The sequence below is a fragment of the Sciurus carolinensis genome, chromosome 16 (genome assembly GCF_902686445.1).
Source record: "Sciurus carolinensis chromosome 16, mSciCar1.2, whole genome shotgun sequence".
Taxonomy (NCBI): Eukaryota; Metazoa; Chordata; class Mammalia; order Rodentia; family Sciuridae; genus Sciurus; species Sciurus carolinensis.
In genome coordinates this window covers 56,163,724-56,183,479 of record NC_062228.1, presented here as the reverse complement: position 1 = coordinate 56,183,479, position 19,756 = coordinate 56,163,724, and the positions used below count along the sequence as shown (strand labels likewise).

The 19,756-nt window shown below is 53.2% G+C and overlaps 1 protein-coding gene across 6 annotated transcripts in view; it reads left to right on the top strand.

Annotated features, from left to right (window-relative positions):
- The window catches only part of Zc3h4 (zinc finger CCCH-type containing 4), a 37,095-nt gene extending 18,135 nt beyond the window's left edge, over positions 1 to 18,960 (top strand). For 5 of the 6 annotated variants that reach the window (XM_047529538.1, XM_047529536.1, XM_047529539.1 and 2 more), the window contains 11 exons: positions 2,040 to 2,262; positions 3,539 to 3,690; positions 4,240 to 4,336; positions 4,438 to 4,577; positions 5,567 to 5,677; positions 7,501 to 7,612; positions 8,093 to 8,202; positions 10,513 to 10,877; positions 11,062 to 11,405; positions 13,859 to 14,110; positions 15,265 to 18,960. In XM_047529538.1, the coding sequence (XP_047385494.1) occupies positions 2,040 to 2,262; positions 3,539 to 3,690; positions 4,240 to 4,336; positions 4,438 to 4,577; positions 5,567 to 5,677; positions 7,501 to 7,612; positions 8,093 to 8,202; positions 10,513 to 10,877; positions 11,062 to 11,405; positions 13,859 to 14,110; positions 15,265 to 16,784 (3,426 nt within the window). In that variant the 3' untranslated portion in view covers positions 16,785 to 18,960. The remainder of the gene's footprint in view (positions 1 to 2,039; positions 2,263 to 3,538; positions 3,691 to 4,239; positions 4,337 to 4,437; positions 4,578 to 5,566; positions 5,678 to 7,500; positions 7,613 to 8,092; positions 8,203 to 10,512; positions 10,878 to 11,061; positions 11,406 to 13,858; positions 14,111 to 15,264) is intronic. The other variant, XM_047529542.1, reaches the window with a different exon arrangement.
- The last annotated feature ends 796 nt before the right edge of the window (positions 18,961 to 19,756 follow it).

Sequence of the window (19,756 nt, the reverse complement as noted above, 5' to 3'; positions counted from 1 at the left end):
CTCCTGTCATGTGCAGGGGCATTTTTGCATAGACCTTATTTGGATTTTAATCCTGTGATAGGTATTATTTCATCCCTATGTTATAGATGAGGAAACTGAGTCTTTAGAAAATTTTGGGAAGGTTCCCCAGCTGTGAATGGAGGAGCTAGGAATTGAACCCAGGCAGTGGTTGACATCCACAGGGCTTGCTCTTGAGCCTTCTCTGCCACGTGTCTCCCGGGTTTCAGCAGGACTCTGTGTGTCTTGCTGCCTCAGGTCACAGTTGACTGCTTTCTAACATTCATAAGTGATCTTTTGTAGGAAATTGGCAAGAGAATGAAATGACCAGGAGAATAAATTATCTCAAGGTTTGCATAGTTGAAAGTTAAATACCCCATTACATATCTGAACTTAAGCACAAATTTGTGTTATTTGTTCTGCGTGTGTATGTTTTTTCCACCAGAAAAACCCATAAGATAGAAATCAGTGTGAATTTTCAGATTCTGATAATAAATGTTGAAAAGTTAGTAACTCTTTTTAAAGCCGGGGAGAGAGAGCATCATCCTATGACTCAGCACCATCCATCATAATGGACGATTGATTGTCCAGTGGTATAGTTGAGAAGATTCAGATCTGAGGGAGGCCAGGAATGGAGGGGACAGCATTGGCTGGAATTGTGAATGAGAATTTTGAGACCTTTTGAGATAATGCTCAAGAATTTCTGAGCATGTCTATATATCTGTATTTTGAGTTTAACTATGATAAGTGTGAATTTTTTAAATTAATAGACTTTTATTTTGTAGAGCACTCAGTTAACAGAAAACTGAGCAGGCGGTGCAGGGTTCACTTTTCTTCTCTTCTGTTTCCTGTTATTAACATATTGCATTAGTGTGGCACTGTTGTTATAATTCACTTGCACCTGTGTGGATACATTCATATCCATTAGTGTCTACTCTGGTAGGATTCTGTAGCTATTTGGATTTTGTTACAGTATCACAATAGTTTCTCTGCCCTGAAAACCTCTGTGCTCCAGGCCACTGATCTTTTTACTGTCTCTACAGTTTTGCCTCTTTCAGAAGGTCAAAATTGGAATCAACTGTAACATTTTTGAACTGCCTTCTTTCCCTTAACAATATGCCCTTTTTTTTTTTTTTTTTTTTTTTTTTTTTTTTTTAAATGGGGCCTGCCTTGTTGCCCAGGCTGGTCTCAAGCCATTATTCTGCCTCAGCCTCCCAAGTAGCTGGAACTCCAGGTGTGCACCACTGTGCCTGGCCTTATCAGTATGCATTTAAGGTTCCTGTGTTACTTCTCATTGTTCTGTACCTCATTTCTTTTCATTGCTAAATGATGCACCATTGTCTGGGTAAAACACACTTTCTTTGTGCACCCGTTGAAGGACTTTTTTTTTTTTTTTAAAGGATATCTTGTTTGCGTCCATTTATATGTTTGTTTTTTCTTCATCCAACGCTTTATGGACCTTCCACACCTTTGTAAAACACCAATTGAAACAGCTAATCTAGTTTGGCTAAAAAGCAGGTCATTAATTGAATTTCAAGGCCATAGGGGGAAAACAATTTTTTTTGTACTAGGGATTGAACCACTTTACCACTGAGCTACATCTCCAGCCCTTTATACTTTTATTTGAGGCTGTGTCTCATTAGGTTGCTTAGAATCTCACTAAGTTGCCTGGACTGGCCTCAAACTTGAGATACTCCTGCTTCAGCTTCCTGAGTTGCTGGGATTATAGGCATGTGCCACAGGCCCCCTCCCCAAATGTCCTCACTCTGCATCCTTAGGAAACAACTCCTCTTGCCCTTGGTTTTGCAGGGATTGTGGGTTTTGAGTCTCAGTTTTCTTTCAAGCAATAACCCTTTCTCAAGGATAGAATTACATGGGTCTCCTGATGGATTGGTCTCCAGAGCAATTGGGGCCCAGCAGCACAATCCAGGGACAGACAGTAGAGACACCCATACATGTCAATCCAGAAATCCTTGGGGACCTTGTTGGCCCTGTCCCCAGTCCATGAAAGCTGGCTCACCCTCTCTTCCCAATTCTCTCAGTCCCACCAGCAATACCCCCCATCGCACAACACGCCCCTGCCCAAAAAAGCCTACTCCAAGATGGACAGCAAGGGCTACGGCATGTACGAAGACTATGAGAATGAGCAGTACGGGGAGTATGAAGGGGACGAGGAGGAGGACATGGGCAAGGAGGACTACGACGACTTCACCAAAGAGCTGAACCAGTACCGGCGTGCCAAGGAGGGCAGCAGCCGGGGTCGAGGTGAGCCCTCCAGCAGAGGCTTCTCTAGGGCTAAGCGGCTGCCAGGGATGGGGCCATGCAGAACCAGGCTGATCACCACAGTCCTTACTCATGGAACCCCATGTCCAGGAGGAGAGGCAGGTAGCTGTTTAGGGGTGAGAGACACGAATAAAGAGGTTCTGGGAACTACAAAGGGCACAGTGGCCAGGGTTAGTCACAGAGGGGTGGTGGGAAGAGGATCCCCAGCCGGGCAGGAGGCAGAGTAGAGGCCAGTGTGACTGAGGGTGGCTTTTTTAAAAATTCATTTTCTTGTCAGCTGTGGGAAGAGAGAAGGGACAACTTAGCTTCTACATTACCTGGGCCACAGTAATAACTGGCTGCTGAAACCTTTTGTGGCACTGCCCGCCCACAGTCCTCCCAGCTCCATTACCTGACTTTGTGGCTGCAGCCTGTGCAGCTGCCACCACCTCTGAACCTTGAATCGGTGGCCAGGAAGACGAGAGGGCTGAGCAATGAGACAGCAGCCCAGCCTGATCTCTTAGAACTGTCTTCTGCCAGAAGGGCACCTGGCTCAAGGGCTTCCAGAATCTTACAGCTCAGAGGTTCTTAGCCTTGTGACCCCTGCCAGAGGCCCAGAGTGCCCTTCATTTGTTTCCCTGAGGCAGGCTTTGTGCTTTGGGGAGATCTGTGGCATTGCTGTCCAGTGGCGGTGTATTGTGAGCCACTTGTGTTCTCATGTTCTAGTGGCCACGTTGACAAAGACAGGAAACAGGTTACCAGTTTGATCAACCTGTGCATTCAAAGTGTTATTTCAATATGAATTCAACGTAGACAAATGGGATATTACACATTCTGTCTCTTTCTCCCGCCTAAGTCTTGGGAAACCCGTGTTTGGTTTGTGCTCAGAGCCTCTCTCAGCTTGGACCAGTCATGTTCCAGGTGCTTGTTGGCCGTGTGTGACTGGTGGCTGCTGTGTTAAACTGCATTGTCCAATGTGGCCAGTACCTGTGACCAGGGTAGTAAGTGCTGTAGTCGCTCTGTCAGAAATGCTGAGCGGGGTTGGGGATGTAGCTCAGTTGGTAGAGTGCTTGCAAGGCCCTGGGTTCAAATCCCCAGCACTGTAAAAAAAAAGAAAAATGCTGAGGGCCCAGGGGACTTTTAATCCTCCCAGGGCAGCTGGGAGGGCTTCCTAGAGGAGCAGGAAGATGCAGTGATTGAGGGGCAGGATATGGGTTGTCTTCTTCTTGATGATGGGATCTGCTCCTGTATCAGGCTCACTATCCCAATCCCTGTGCAGGTAGCCGAGGCCGGGGCAGGGGCTACAGGGGCCGAGGAAGCCGTGGAGGATCCCGAGGCCGAGGCATGGGCAGGGGCAGCCGAGGCCGGGGCAGAGGCTCTGTGGGAGACCACGCGGAGGACGAAGAGGACTTCTACGAGGAGGAGATGGAAGTAAGGTTTTCTGTAGCCCTGGAGGGACAGGAGTGTGGCCGGTGGGAGGACACGTGAACATTCTGAAGGAAAGAAGCCTTGAGTGGCTGGTTAATTGCTTTAAAATGTTCATTTATTCTTCCCTCTTTCTTTGTTTTTCCTTCTTTCCTGGGGTTTGAACCTAGGGTCTCACACATGAGAGGCAAATGCCATACCATTGAGCTGCATCCCCAGCCCCAGGATATGTGTTTATACCCTCTGCCCCCAAAGAGGAGAGCAGGCACTGATCTGCTCCTGCCTCCCAGGCCAGAGCACAGTGAGCCGCCACTCTGCATAGCCAGACGGCTGTCATTGTGTACAGGATGCTGTGCTTCTCCGCCCAGTGGCCAGGAGTGGGGAGTCTCCTGGGTGAGGCTGCTCCGGAAGGACTAGGACCACCTGCTGTTGAGGCAGAGACATTCCAGTGCCTGGGGCTGGTCCCTTTCTTGCAGAAGGAGGCAGGGTGTCTAGGGAATGTTCCCTGTTCCTCTGTGACACTCTCCTGCCCTTTCCGTCTCTCTGGAATTCCAGTATGGGGAAAGTGAGGAGCCGATGGGCGATGACGACTACGACGAGTACTCCAAGGAGCTGAACCAGTACCGCAGGTCCAAGGACAGCCGAGGCCGAGGTGCGTAGGGGACCTCAGTGCCATGTGCTAGTGGGGGCTGGCCGCAGCTGCTGGACTTGGGCCCTGGGAAAGGAGCAGGCTAACCCACTCTCACTCTGCAGGGTTGAGTCGAGGCCGGGGCCGGGGTTCCCGAGGCAGAGGGAAAGGCATGGGCCGGGGCCGTGGTCGAGGTGGAAGCCGTGGAGGGATGAACAAGGGCGGAATGAACGATGATGAGGACTTCTATGATGACGACATGGGCGTGAGTTGATTCCTCGTTCTGAGCTGATGGTTTTGGCCAAGACCCCTTCTGGGATTCCCCTCCCCCTTGGTAGTGGGAATTGGACCTAGAGATGTTCTACCACTGAACCACATACCCAGCCCCTTTTATTTCTTATTTTGAGATAGGGACTCACTAAATTGTTGAGGTGAGGCTGGCCCTGAACTCGTGATCCTCCTGTTTCAGCCTCCAGAGGTGCTGGGATTACAGGCATGCATCACCATGCCTGGCCTTATTTTTTTTTCCTTCACCTTTAATGAGTTATTGTGTGAGGCTGATCCTGCCCTCCTTCTCTCATTGGCCCTCACCCCCAGGGGTGACAAATTTAACTGTCTGTCCTGGGGACTCACTGTTGGTGAGTACCTTTGTATGTAAAACCATGTCTTCAGCCAAGGGAGGTGGCACACGCCTGTAAACCCAGTAAACCCAGTGGCTCCGGAGACTGAGGCAGGAGGATCACTGGGTTCAAAGCCAGCCTCAGCAACTTAGTGAGGCCCTAAGCAACTTAGCAAGATTCTGTCTCAAAATAAAATACAAAAAGGGTTGGGGAATGTGGCTCAGTGGTTAAGTACCTCTGGGTTCAATCCCCAGTACAAAAATAACTTGTCTTCCACAGCACCTGCAGCATCTCAGTGAGTCTCTGAGGTTGGGAAGGCTGCATGTGACCCATTCAGTTAGTCCTCCAGGGTCTTCTGGCCCACGCCTCCTCCTCTAGGAGGTGATGTTCCCACACAGCTGCTTTTATCTCTGGATCCCAGCTGCCAGCAGCTCTGAGTGCCAGAGCTTTTTCCCTCCATACCCAGTATTCCACATGCGGGGTTCAAACTCTGTACCCAGTCTTGGTGTGGGACAGATGTGCCTGTCAGTGCCCTTGTGAACGCTCTTCCCTTTGCCTGCTGTTCCCATTTGCCTAGAGTCCACCTCCACCCTTCCTGTTCGTTCCCTTCACTCACACTCTGCATTCTTCACAGGATGGTGGTGGGGGAAGCTACCGCAGGGGTGACCATGACAAACCTCACCAGCAGTCTGACAAGAAAGGCAAAGTCATCTGCAAATACTTCGTGGAAGGGCGGTGCACATGGGTAAGGAGCAGGCTATGTATCCTCTGTGAGTGTCCTGGAAGTCACACTAACTGTTGGAGTAGGTGGAAGAAATTGTGTGATGGTCTGTGTCCTTGGGGGTACATGTTGGTATCCAGAGACACCTGGGCAGGCCTGGAAGACTCAACTTACTTCTCAGAGTGAGGAGGACACAGCAAGGGAACATATTTTTTGGCCAAAACTTAGATACATCCGTATGGCCTCAGATGTATTTGTAAGGGTCAGTGCTAATGTAAAGACAGGTCCTGATGAGCATTCAGGGATGCTACTCCCATGCATCTGTTTTGGGAAGAAATAGGTACCTCAAACAAGGTGTGGTATGCAAAACATTCCTTATTACAGTCACAGTTCATATTCTTTTTAGAAACTTGAGTACATACATATAAAGAAAATTGAGTAGCCATTCCTAGGTATAGAGGAAGCAGATACAGAGCAACTTCTTTCTTTATTTTCTTGTTTTATTGGTGCACTGTAGTCATACATAATGGTGGGCTCTCTGGTTACAAGTTTGTGCATGCACACAGTATAACAGTGTGATTTCGCCAGTTTCCTTCCTGGCACCCCCCACCCTCCTCCCAAACTCCTGGTCCCCTTCCTCTGTTCTGCTGCTCTCCCTTTGGTTCTCGTTTTTTCCTCTGTAGCTTCCACATGTGAGAGAAAACATACTACTCTTGACCTTCTGAGTTTGGCTTACTTTGCTTTACATAGTGTTCTCAGGTTCTATCTGTTTTCCTGCAAGTAACATAATCTCGTTCTACTTTATGACTGAATAAAGCTGTGTTGTGTATACATGCCCCATTTTCTTTATCCATTCTTCTGTTGACGGACACCTAGGTTGGTTCCATATTTTGGCTCTTGTGAATTGCGTTGCTATAAACCTGGGCATGCATTTGCCCCTGTAGTGTGATGACTTTGATTGTTTAGGATAAATACTGAGAAAGTAGTATAGCTGGGTCACGTGGTGGTTCCATGCCTAATCTTTTGAGGAGCCTCCATACTGGGGTCCATACTGGTTGTGAGAATAGCTTCTTTCTTTAGCTCATAGTGATAGTAAATGATTCCTGCAAGGGACTAAAGGCTGAAGAACAGAGAACAAGAACCTTAATTCCTTTTGTTTGAATTATGTTCAAGTAAAGGAAAACCTAACTCTACTGGTTTCAACACATTTGACGTTTGTCTCTTGGAACAAGGAATCTTGGGGGGGGTGGGCAGTAAGAGATTGGTGTAGTGGTCATTGGTATCCTGGGGGACTTATGTTCCTTCCTGCTTTCTGTTCTACCTTGTCATTGTGGCATTCATTCTCATCTTTGCACAATATCTGCTGTGCATCACATCCAAGGTCTAGGAGCAAGAAAGATGAGCAAAGTAAATTTTTTTTAATTTAGGAAGTGTTCTTCCTGGGAACTTTTTCCTATATTTCATTGGTTGGATCTGCAAGGGAGGCTGGGAAATGAGGTACTTTTAGCTAGGCACATTTTTCCCCAAACAAAATTAGGGTTCTGCCAGGAAGGAAGAAGTATGGGACTGGATTGCAGGTAGGTAACAAGCCCTCATTGCCATGCACCCAACAGTAAAAACAGTAAAACACAGATGAAAGCAAGGGGCGAGAAGGAGAAGAAGAGAGTTGGGGAGAAACAGCAGAGGCAGTGGCATGGGGGTGTGGGATGGAAACAGGTGGCAGGCAGGGCAGGGCAAGTTGGGACAGTGCTCTGGAGCCTGCCATTCCTCGACTCTTTTCCAAGGGGCACTTGAAGCAAGCATGGCCTTGCTGCCACCACCTGACCTTTTTAGTGCTTCTCTTCCAGGGAGACCACTGTAATTTCAGCCACGACATTGAACTGCCAAAGAAGCGAGAGCTGTGCAAGTTCTACATCACTGGATTCTGTGCCAGAGCGGAAAACTGCCCCTACATGCACGATATCCTTTACCACCTATACCTGCCACGTAGAGTAGCCGTAGTCACCTTTATTGTGCTTGCCCTTATGTGCTGAACCTTCCCTTCTGCCCAGGCCAGGTCTGCTGATCCAGGCTGCAGCTGAGTAAGCCAGGATGCACTGCTGTATTCTCACATATACTCGCAAGGCCGGCCTCTCTCCGTGCCTGTCTTTCTGAAATCTTTGCAACTGGCTTTGTAACCTTGAGCAAGTCATTTGACTTCCCCACTCCTGTTGAGGATCTGAGGACACAACTCCAAGACCACCTTGGAGGGGCAGAAATTGCTCTGGAACAGGTCTGGAGAACCATGTCTTGTCTTGGGTCAGCTGCCAACCACTGCAATCCTGAGCAAGTCACTTGACCTCTCTGGGCTTCAGTTTCCTCATCTTCAAAACAAGGACATGAATTCTGCCCTTGGGTGGGTTCCGTGAGATGAAGCATTTGCCTTAATTTGTCATGAACGTGATTTTCCATGTAAGTTATACCACACCACTGGGAACTGCATCAATGGTGACGACTGCATGTTCTCCCATGACCCTCTGACTGAAGAGACGAGAGAGCTCCTGGATAAGGTAATGTCTGAGGGCTAACGGGGTTGCCCAGAGCTAACAGGATCCAGGAAGCGCACCTTCCCTTGCCTTGGCACTACAGCTTGCCCATCTGGCCTCTGCAGGACCAGAACTCCCAATTGCATTGATGAGGCGCTGGACCATTTTCAAGAGGCACCAGCAACTTCTTTCCTTTCTGCAAGGGGATAGGGGTGGCCATGCGTGTATCTTGTTTCCAGCCACGGCAGGCTGTTGCTGCATTCACTGGGAACAGTTATGTAAAAGGAATACTGCCTGGTGTTCCTGCCTGGTGCCTGTCTCCAGATAGGTTCTGTGATGTCAGTGTAACAGAGAGAGCAACCCATGACGTGCAGTGGCACATGCCTTGGGTTCCAGTGACTGGGGAGGCTGAGGCAGGAGAAGCACAAGTTTTTTGAGGGCTTTGACAACTTAGGTCCTGACTCAATATTAAAAGTAAATAAAAAGGACTGGGAATATAGCTTACTGGTAAAGCACCTCTGGGTTCAACCCTCAGTACTGCAAGAAAAAAAAAGAGGCCATGGAAGTGTCAGTGTTTGCTTGCAACTCACAGGAACGCTCGTGCAGAGAGGTAGAGGGCAATGGGAAGACTGGAGCGGGAAGCTCCTCAGGTGACACGTCAACATCCACAAGCCAAGTGACATCTGAAACTCCTAGTGTCTGTAGTTCTCTGCCTGAGATGTCAGGATTAGAATTTGGGGGACTACAAACTCCTTTCCTCCCTTCCCTGACACAGCACGTCCAGGGAGTGGAGGGAGACAGAACAGGCTCTTTCCCACCTCCTAGTACACAACGATATTAGGAGATTGACTGTCTTTGAGGAGGGTAAGGACTGAGACCATCAGTACATCAGCCAGTTTGGGAGCCTCCTTCTGAAATTGCCTGATAAACAGGCAGACAGATGCTTAGAGGCTCTCAGGTGAAACTGAGCCAGCAGACTAGGGAGCATGTGCTGTGGGTGGTATGGTGTCCATGGGAAACATGCTCACTTGCTGTTGCCTTTGGAGAGCCCATTACCCTTGGGTTAATTGATCATTAAATAACCTCCAGTCCAGTCATTTCACCACATGAGTGGAAACAAAAATGGTGGTTCCATTTCCCTTTTGAAGGACTAAAGGATATCTGACTGACATCTGCCCCCTGCTGGAGGTTCCAAGTTTGTGCTTCAGCAGAAACAGCCCAGTGGCATAGTTGTTTTATTTTTTTCTAGTAGCACGTTTTTATTTGTAATTTTTTAATACCCACCCTTTTTTTTTCCCCAAAAATAAAAAAGAGCCAGGCACCATGGCATATGCCTGTGATCCCAGCACCTCAGGAGGCTGAGGCAGGAGGATCACAAGTTCAAAGCCAGCCTCAACAACTTAGGGAGGCCCTAAGGAACTCAGCAAGACCTTATCTTAAAATAAAAAAATAAAAAACAGACTGGGGATGTGGCTCAGTGGTTAAGCACCCGTGGGTTCAATCCTTGGTATCAGGGGGAAAAAAGAAAAGAAGAAAGCCAAAGAGGGAATACAGTATTATGGGAGAAGCCAGGGAGGTGAGGGGAGAATGGCTTATCGCAGGCAGTCTGAAGTGTGGGAGGTCTCTGGGAAGGGAGGGGGATGCGTTTAATGAGGTAAAACCTTTACTTTTATCTTTTGCCTGAAGGCACTGTGGCCATGTTAGTAGCCCTGCCAATGTGTCGAGGACGTTGTGGGGTTGACGAGAGGCCTGGTTGGGATGGAGGTGGTGTTCACTCTTCTGCACATAGTTGGCAAGGCGTTCTGGCCCAGTCCAGACGCCAGCCTGTTCTGACCACTCACTGTGCCTCTCCTGCAGCAGGCCCTGTTGAGGTGCTGGGGTGCTGCAGGGAAGGAAGTGTCCCGCCCCCTGGGGTTGGCAGGGTGGGCATACCAGGATCTGCATAGGAACAGGAGTGCATTAAGCAGAGGAGACTGGGACAATCACTCTCAGTGACATTTAATTAGAGACCCCCAAGGCTAGGGGTGTAGTGCTTCCTACTGTGTGTAAGGCCCTGGATTCAATCCCCAGCACTGCAAAAAAGAGAATGAATGTATGGTATACATCATAAGACTTAGGGCGTCAGTGCTTTTATCAAGGCCCTAAGCAATTTAGTGGGACCCTGTCTCTAAGTAAAACATAAAAAGGGCTGGGGATGTGGCCCAGTGGTTAAGTGCCTCTGGGCTCAATCCCTGGTACCAAGAAAAACCCAACTTTCCAGGTGGAGAGGTCTGTTCCCTACAACTGCCTAAGCTTCTCTCTAACCTGTACTCCTTCCTTCCCTCTCCCGTGTAGATGTTGGCTGATGATGCGGAAGCCGGTGCCGAGGACGAGAAGGAAGTTGAGGAGCTGAAGAAGCAGGGCATCAACCCGTTGCCCAAACCGCCCCCCGGCGTGGGCCTCCTGCCCACCCCGCCTCGGCCCCCCGGCCCCCAGGCCCCTACCTCTCCCAATGGCAGGCCCATGCAGGGTGGACCCCCACCCCCACCCCCTCCCCCTCCCCCTCCCCCTGGGCCCCCTCAGATGCCCATGCCAGTGCACGAGCCACTGTCCCCGCAGCAGCTGCAGCAGCAGCAGGACATGTACAACAAGAAGATCCCTTCCTTGTTTGAGATTGTGGTGCGGCCCACAGGACAGCTGGCTGAGAAGCTGGGTGTGAGGTGCGTGCCCTGGCTCACAGCAGCCCACGGGAACCTGGCCTGTGCAGGGTGTTGCCTCTGAACCTGTTGGGGTCCCCATCTGCCACGCACAGCCTTGGACCCCAAGCCCTCCACATCTCATGGGGGTAGTGTACCACCTTCTTTCCTCAGCAGCTGCTTTCATAGTGACCGTTTTCTCTCCTAGGTTCCCTGGACCTGGTGGACCCCCAGGGCCAATGGGTCCTGGTCCCAACATGGGGCCCCCAGGACCAATGGGGGGCCCTATGCACCCTGACATGCATCCAGACATGCACCCGGACATGCACCCCGACATGCACCCGGACATGCACCCGGATATGCCGATGGGCCCTGGCATGAACCCTGGCCCACCCATGGGTCCTGGAGGCCCCCCGATGATACCATATGGTCCTGGAGACTCCCCTCATTCTGGAATGATGCCCCCCATCCCGCCAGCCCAGAACTTCTATGAAAACTTCTACCAGCAGCAAGAGGGCATGGAGATGGAGCCAGGTCTGCTCGGGGACACAGGTATGCACACTCCAGGTGGGGCTCTCTGGGCACTGGGTTTGGCAGAATGGAGCTGGAAGATGTGACTTTTTTCTTTCTTAGTCTGCGTCTCTTTGAAATCAGGACTCCAACTCTCATTTCTGTTCCATTAGTAGTTGAATGTTTTCAGTGACAGGGAATTTAGTATCTTATGGAGACCAACAGGAATATTATGTTTATTATCAGTGTGGCTTATTTAATTTTTAAGAAATTTTACTCAGTGTGCCTATAATCAGGAACATAGCCTTGTCAGAAATAAGTCAGATACCCTGGATGGAGCTCTTCTTTCCAGACAGTTCTGGGCTTGGAGCTGTCTGTGTTGACCCTGAGACTCTGCTTGTCTTGTCCCCATGACTGGCCATTTTCCTTCCTTCCTTCCTTCTTTTCGTGTTGGTAACAACTCCAGTGTCTGACAGCCAGTGGGGCCAAGATGATGTGCTCTGCTGAAGGTGGGAGATGTCTGTTCAGCCCTCAGGAAGGGGAATATTGGCTCCTGACCCCAGGGCTCTGGCATGTGGCTGCCATCTTTGCCTTAGCTGCATTTGTACGGATGGAAGGAGATAGCACGCTTGTAAATAAGTGAATCAGCTCATTTCAGCCTTGGCCGCTCTTAGAAGATAATGTGGACAGTGTTGGGTGGGGCAGGGCAGGGCAGGGAAGGGACCGGCAGCAAAGGCCTGCCTGAGAATCAAAATGACGGAGATAGGCAGAGGGGACTGCATGTAAGCACAGCAGGTTCCTTGGCCACAGCTCACCCACAGAGGAAGGATGAAAGAGGCATCCCAGCGTTGAGGACTGTGGGCCGTGGCAGGAGTGGCCTTGTTGCTGTCAAGATGGTGGGGTAAGCAAGGACGGCGGTGGGAATGGGGAGCTGCCGTGCCGCTGTGGAGCAGGTGTGGAAGGGTTGGCCAAGAGCGGCGGGGTCAGGCTTCAGGGTTTGGGCGGGGCCCCTTAGGGCCAGTGTGATTCCTGCAAGCACAGAGCAGGAGCAGTATGGAAGATGGGGAGCTGGCCAGGGCTATCACCTGATGCAGCCAGGCCTCCTGGGGCTGAGGTGGGTGGTGGCAGCACCTCCATCTTGACTGCAGGAAAGGGAGGTGCCTGTTCGCCAGCCACACGGAAGTTTTGAGGGAGTGGCTGGAGGGGCGTCACGGAGATACCAATCCAGAGATAGAAATGTGAGCGTCAAGTGTCAGAGGAGGAGCAGGGCCTGCAGAAGGACGAGCGGGAAGTCAGGCTTCAAGGTCACGTGCCCGTGGTCCCTGTCAACTTAGGTGTCGTGCCAGGAAGACATGGAGGCGGTCTGCCAGTTGGCAGCGGACCTTTCTAGAGCAGCGTGCCTTCCTACACCATCCAAGTGCAGCACCCATGCCACACACCACCTTGGGGAGCACACAGTTGGTGCTTTCTGCTGCACTCGGAGGTTCAGCCACCGTGCGTTCACTCCCGGCTCTGTTCTGTGGCAGGGCCTCAACTGTCTTGTTCTTGAGTGTCCCCAGCTTCCAGAGGGTGTGGACTGAGCAGGCCCCGTCAGCCCCAGCAGCAGGCCCCACCATTCTCTTTTTGCTTTTTGTACTTTTGTATATGAAACAGTTGCCAGTTTTGTAATCTGCAATCCTGTTGTTTCACTTTCTGGGTAGCACCAGCCACGTTTCCAATGCTCAGTAGTCCCAGGAAGGTAGAGGTGGTTGTGTCCACTTTCGGGGACAGTGCTGATAGTCCTGTTCCTTCGTGCCGTCCTGCACTCCCCAGGAGTGGCAAGTGGGCTGCAGCTGCCCCTGTCTGTGCTCTGGGCTCCACATGGTGGAGCCAGTGAGGGAGGGAAGGCTGACCCCCCAGCCTTGAGAGAAACCACCCCCCTGCGCCTTCCTGCAAGGTCAGGAGCCTGGGAGGAGAAAGAAGAGGGAGAGCTGCCCCCAAGCTTCTGGGCTGACAAGCTGCACTCTGGTGTGTTTTCATTCTCTTTTCCTGGTTTTGTTGGTGAACGTGATTCCGCTCATACTGTGAGCTGTTTTCTTTATTATCACAAAGATCCATGAGACTAATGCTCACCACAGACAACTAGCCAGAAGCACATGGGGAGGGCACATTCCGGGGGGCTGTTCGCTGTCCTTTTCAAAGCCTTCCCTGTGTCTTGCCAACATACACGCAGTGTCCATCCTGTTTTCATCCATGAGCATTTATACACATCACCAATCCCCCTTCGTGAGCTTCATCTTCCCCAGCTGCTTTTCGGATGGGATGCTCTGCCAGGCTGCCCTGTAACCCGGTGTTGGGCTCTGTGTGGGCACCAGGCCTGGGGCAGGCAGGAAGGGATGGGCTGGACGTCCTCACCCATCACCATCAAGGGTTGGCTTTTCCAGTGAAGGGCAGGGGGTGGAGTTGGCACCTCGAGGACCTTCCCGACACGAACCCTCGGTTCTTCCCTGCCACAGAGGACTACGGGCACTACGAAGAGCTGCCGGGGCAGCCTGGGGAGCCCCTCTTCCCCGAGCACCCTCTGGAGCCTGACAGCTTCTCTGAGGGAGGGCCCCCAGGTCGGCCGAAGCCGGGCGCCGGTGTCCCCGACTTCCTGCCCTCGGCCCAGAGGGCCCTGTACCTGAGGATCCAGCAGAAGCAGCAGGAGGAGGAGGAGAGAGCAAGGAGGCTGGCTGAGAGCAGCAAGCAGGACCGGGAGAATGAGGAAGGCATGTGTCCCCCCAGGGGCAGGGGCTTGGCCCCTGGGCCGCTGTGCAGGGGAGAGGTGGGGACACGTAGTTCGGGTTTCCTGTCAGGAAGGAGCCTGCAGCCAGGGAGGACCCTTGGTGAGGGCTGAGAAGCCAAGCTGGCTGCTGCATGTGCCTGAGAAAGCTGGAGGTCAGGGCTGCCCTGCTGTGTCTTGGGGTTCCTGAGAGACTTGATCCCAAGGAGGAGGGAGGTGGGCTGGTCCCTGGTGAGGCAGTGACGCAGGGCTGACCACCTGCACCTTTCCAGAGCAGGCTTTAGGAGGGCTCTCGCCCGTCCCCAGAGCAGGCTCTCAGGAGCCTACCGGAGAGCAAGACGTTGCAGTGACAACAGTAACAATCACAGTCACGGGTGCCACATGCTTGGCCTGGTTGCATCCGCCTCGGGGGGAATGGATAAGTGGTGTCTGGAACCTGAAGCCAGAGGCCACAAGCGCCCCTGACAGGAGCCTGGGAGCCAGAGGGACAGCAGCAGGAAGAGGGGAGGGAGGGGAGGGAGGGGAGCAGCAGCTCCTGTCCTGGGGTACAGGTGACCCTGCCTAGGTTTTGCTTGCGCCAGTTTCAGTGGTTGGTTAGAACCGCCCTTCCCTGGGATTTGCTGAGGTTGTGAGAGGTGGAGGGCAAGGGCATGTGCCTCTGGCCTGGAGTCAGCAGTCAGCGATGGCTGCTGCCAGGGCCTCCAGAGAGAGGTGCCCAGAGCTGGCTGACCATGCCACTGAACCTGCCTGGAGGATGGGGAAGAGGCGGCAGAGCCCTGGGCCAGGAGTCCCAGCTCAGTCGCAACCCTGACCCCAACTTAATGGCACTGGGTCTCCATGTTCTCATCTGTCAGTCGACCTCCTGGGGCGGTTAGTGAGTTATGTAAATGAGGCAGATCACTTAGAACGCGCTGGACAGGAGGACAGCTGCCCAGATGTGAGCACCAGCCTGCAGGCCCTTGCTCTGCACCACGCTCCCTGGGTTTCCTTGGCATCCACACACGAGGCCTCAGGGAGATGCCGGAGTTCCTGAGAGCCGAGAGCAGAGGAGCCATTCACCCAGTGGGCTGCCTGGGGTCCAGAGGGCTGGTGGTGGATGTGGTGATCACTCACATCCCCTGCTCCTCTGCTCTTTCTCAGGTGACACCGGAAACTGGTACTCAAGCGACGAGGATGAGGGTGGGAGCAGCGTCACCTCCATTCTCAAGACCCTGAGGCAGCAGACGTCCAGCCGACCCCAGGCTTCCGTCGGGGAGCTGAGCAGCAGTGGGCTGGGGGACCCCCGCCTCCAGAAGGGACACGCCTCAGGAGGCCGGTTGTCTGACCCCCGCCTCAGCCGGGACCCCAGACTCTCCCGTCATGCCGAGGCTTCTGGCGGGTCAGGCCCAGGGGACTCTGGACCCTCTGATCCTCGCCTGGCTCGCTCCCTGCCCACCTCCAAGCCTGAAGGCAGCCTTCATTCCAGCCCAGCTGGCCCCAGCAGCTCCAAGGGGTCCGGGCCAACCCCTACAGAAGAGGAGGACGGGGAGCGGGCCCTGCGGGAGAAGGCTGTGAACATTCCCCTGGATCCCCTCCCTGGGCACCCGCTGCGGGATCCGCGATCGCAGCTGCAGCAGTTCAGCCACATCAAGAAGGACGTGACCCTGAGCAAGCCGAGCTTTGCCCGCACTGTGCTTTGGAACCCCGAGGACCTGATCCCTCTGCCCATCCCCAAGCAGGATGTGGTACCCCCTGTGCCCGCCGCCCTGCAGTCCATGCCTGCCTTGGACCCCAGACTGCACCGCTCCACCCCTGCAGGGCCCCCCAGTGCTCGGCAGCGCTCAGGCACCTCCACAGACCCCAGCACATCTGGCTCTAACCTGCCCGACTTTGAACTCCTTTCTCGCATTCTCAAGACTGTCAATGCTACTGGTCCCTCAGCGGCCGCCAGCCCGAGTGACAAGCCCAGTGACCCCAGGGTGCGGAAGGCCCCCAGTGACCCTCGACTGCAGAAAACTGCGGACTCCGCGGCCTCCTCCCGCACTGCCAAGCCCAGCCCCACAGAAGCACCCTCTCCAGCGGTCAGTCCCAGTGGGGAGTCCTCCCCACCAGCCACGGCTCCTTATGACCCCCGAGTGCTGGCAGCTGGAGGGCTGGGCCAGGGCAGCGGGAGCGGGCAGAGCAGTGTGCTGAGTGGCATCAGCCTCTACGACCCGAGGACTCCCAACGCGGGTGGCAAAGCCACAGAGCCAGCCACTGACGCAGGTGCCCAGCCCAAGGGCCCCGAGGGCAACGGCAAGAGTGCGGCCTCCAAGACCAAGGAGCCCCCATTTGTCCGCAAGTCTGCCCTGGAACAGCCAGAAACGGGAAAAACCAGTGCAGACGGAGGCGCTGCCGCAGCCACGGACAGGTACAACAGTTACAACCGGCCGCGGCCCAAGGCTGCCACCGCCCCCGCCACCGCCACCGCCACCCCACCACCAGAGGGCACCCCACCTCAGCCCGGGGTGCACAACCTCCCTGTGCCCACCCTCTTCGGGACTGTGAAGCCGGCCCCCAAGACAGGCTCGGGAAGCCCATTTGCTGGCAATAGCCCGGCCCGCGAGGGCGAGCAGGACGCAGGGTCCCTGAAAGATGTTTTTAAAGGCTTCGACCCCACTGCCTCTCCCTTTTGCCAGTAGTGTTAAGCTGGAGCCAGCGTCCCTACGCCACCCCTTCCCAGGGTGATATTTAAGGGCAGCGACCGGAGTTGGGATTCTGGGCGGAGGGTGGGATCTGGGTGTTTTTTTTTTTCCCCCTTTTCCTTTTTTTTTTTTTTTTTCTAATGTAGTAATTTCTTTGAGACATAAATTGTATATAACCATCTTCAGTTCTGGTCAGTGCTGCAGGGCTCCTGGGCTCCCCTGAGAACATCGGCTCCCGAGTGGGAGCAGCTGTGACCACGCCTGAGCCCCGCGAGACTGGGCCTCCGCCCGAGGCAGGGGCCTGTCTGCTGCCTGGGGGGCCAGTGGGTCTTCTGGAAAGCTTGATGTCCCCCTGGACAGGGAACAGGAGGTGTCTGAGAAGGCACTGAAGGGCACTCATGCCACACTCCTGGGCAAGAAGAGATGGACCAGGTCTCTGCAGGCCTGTGGGCAAACAGGTCAGGGTGCTTCTAGAACCCAGCACGTACTTCCTGTCAAGTCTCAGCATGCGTCCTGAGACAGCCCACCTCAGGAGAAGGTGGAAAAGTACCAAGGCGAGCAAGGTCTCGGTGGCATCCTGGGTATCCTGGCCCTGGCCCACTCCTGTCTCTGAATACGCACTTGGGGCCCCCTCTGCACCCTCCGTCCAGAATTCTGAAAATCGACACCCTCCAGCCTGTGCGGAGACTCCAGGGCGGTAGATGGACCTGGAGGCAGCAGGGGCTGGTGGGGGGCAGTGGCCCCTGAAGCACTGCCCCCAGGAGGAAGCCCCCCTTTGGAGTGTCTTTTCCGTCAGTATTACCTGCCTGTCCCCCTAGCCAGGGTCCTCAGAAGCCACAGCACCCAGTGTGCCTGCACTGCCAGCCCTGCCCCCTGGAGGCAGCTCAAGGATCCGTGGTATGGCCACTCCGCCAGGCTCCGAGTGAGGGAGTCCTGGGGTGGCTCTTGGGCACAGTGTTTCTGTCTCTGCTCTCTTCGCTCCTCCTCAAGCTGTGTTATCTGTAGGGCACGAGGTGCTGGTGTGTTTGGTTTTCCTCTCCCAAGCCGACAAAGTGCATTCAGAGGCTGTCACGGTGTTGGATTTGTGGCCACTTCCTGAAAGGGGTCCTGAGGAGAAGGGCAGGAGGCTGTAGCTGGGGTGGGGAGGGGGTGCCCTGGGCCCTGTCCATGAGAGGGACCAGGACCCCACTGTGGGGGGACCAAGGCATCTGTCTGAGCTAGGACAGCAAAAATGTCTGCACTGGCCTCTTCCCCAGCTGGCCTGCCCTACTCTGGCCTGTCCTCAGAGCCTGGGTGCCAACCTGTGAGCATGTCCGAGAGGCTGGCTCGGGGAATGGCAGACCTGCAGGTCCTGCCTGTCCGAGGTCTGGTGACTCTGGCCCTGCTCACCTTTACTCCTGGTGCCAGCCCCTTGGCTGCCCTGCTGTTCATGAGACCCAGTCACCCAGCCGGAGGCTCTCCCGCCCCTTCCTGGTAGGAGGCGTGCAGGTCCCATCCCACACCACCCAAAGGTGAAAAATGAATTGCTGATTTGGGGCCAGAAGCCAGTGTGGGAGAGACCAGGCACCCTGCTGGACCCACAGCCCTGTGGTCAGTTGGTTTGGTTCCTCCTCTTGTCTTTTTGTTTTGTTTTTTAAAAACAATCATTAATGAGATTTGTCTTCAGCTACCAGTGTTGGCCACCAAGAAAGGGCTGTGGCCACGGTGTGTGTAGAAGTAAGGATACAGACAGTGTGGCAGTGTTTTGGTTTTTATGTTTTTTTTTTTTTTTTCTCCTTTGAGAATTTTCTTTTGTAAAGAAAAATTAAATGCTTTTTAAAACCGAAATCTGTGGATGAAATAGAAGCTGGAACCCTCCTCTTGGAATATGCAGCCTAAGACCCTCCTGGGCTGTGAATTCACCCGGAACTTCCACTTGCCGTCAGGCCGAGCTTTTAAAGAAAGATTGTTCTCTAACCAGGATTGTAACAAAAGTGTAAATACTATTTCAGAGTTGAAAGTTGATGGTGCAAATATGTATATAATGTACTGTATTTTTACAATGATCGTCGCATGACTTTATCTTGCCCCCTTTTGTACTCCGTATCTGTCTTCCAGAAACCTCACCTGTCTTTTCTCCTGTGGTCTCTTAATCCAATAATTGTATTACTGCCATTAAAGGATGCAGTTATTTTAAGAAGCCTATGCATCTCGTCTCTGCTCGACCCACACGTTCTATTGCCCTGGGAATGGAAAAGGAGGTGGGAGGAGGAGCCGTGGTGGACTCCTCCTCATGTGCCCACTGAGCACAGGCCTTGGTGGTGGGTGGTTGGTTACGGTGTTGGAGAAGGGACCCTGGGCCTTGTGCATGCCAGGCCCGGGAGGACAGACGCGCAGCTCTGTCTAAACACACGCATACCTGTAGCTACATCTGTGCGTTTCTCTCTGCACGGGGTACACATAGACCCTGGTGTTCCCCCATTTCCTATGGTTCCGCAGTGTCCTTTGATGCCACAATGGTGCGGAAGTGGTGCGCATTCAGTAGAACTGCACTTCGAATCTGGATCTTGGTCTCTTCCAGGCTAGTGAGAGGTGCTGTGAAAACTCCTGGACTCTGGGGAAGCAGCAGTGAGCTGTAGCTCCCAGTCAAGCTGAGTGAGAAGGTCAAGGTTTTGTTACTAAATAGGCTTTGTGGTAGATGGTGCTCAATTGTAGGCTGATGGAAGTGTCTGAGCACATTTAAAGCAGGCTGGGCCAAGCAGTGATGTTCTGCAGATGAAGTGTGTGAACTGTGTATTTGACTTTCTGTATTTTCAATGAACAGCAGGTTTGTGGAGATGCGATGGCTCTGGAGAGGACAGGGGAGAGGTCTGGGCTGCGCTTTGGAGGTTGGTGAGCCAAAGTGGCACAGTAGGTCAGTCTTTCCACTAAGACCCTCAGCTGACTAGGTGACTCCACCACATCCTGAAGGGCAGTGTTTGCAGACAATC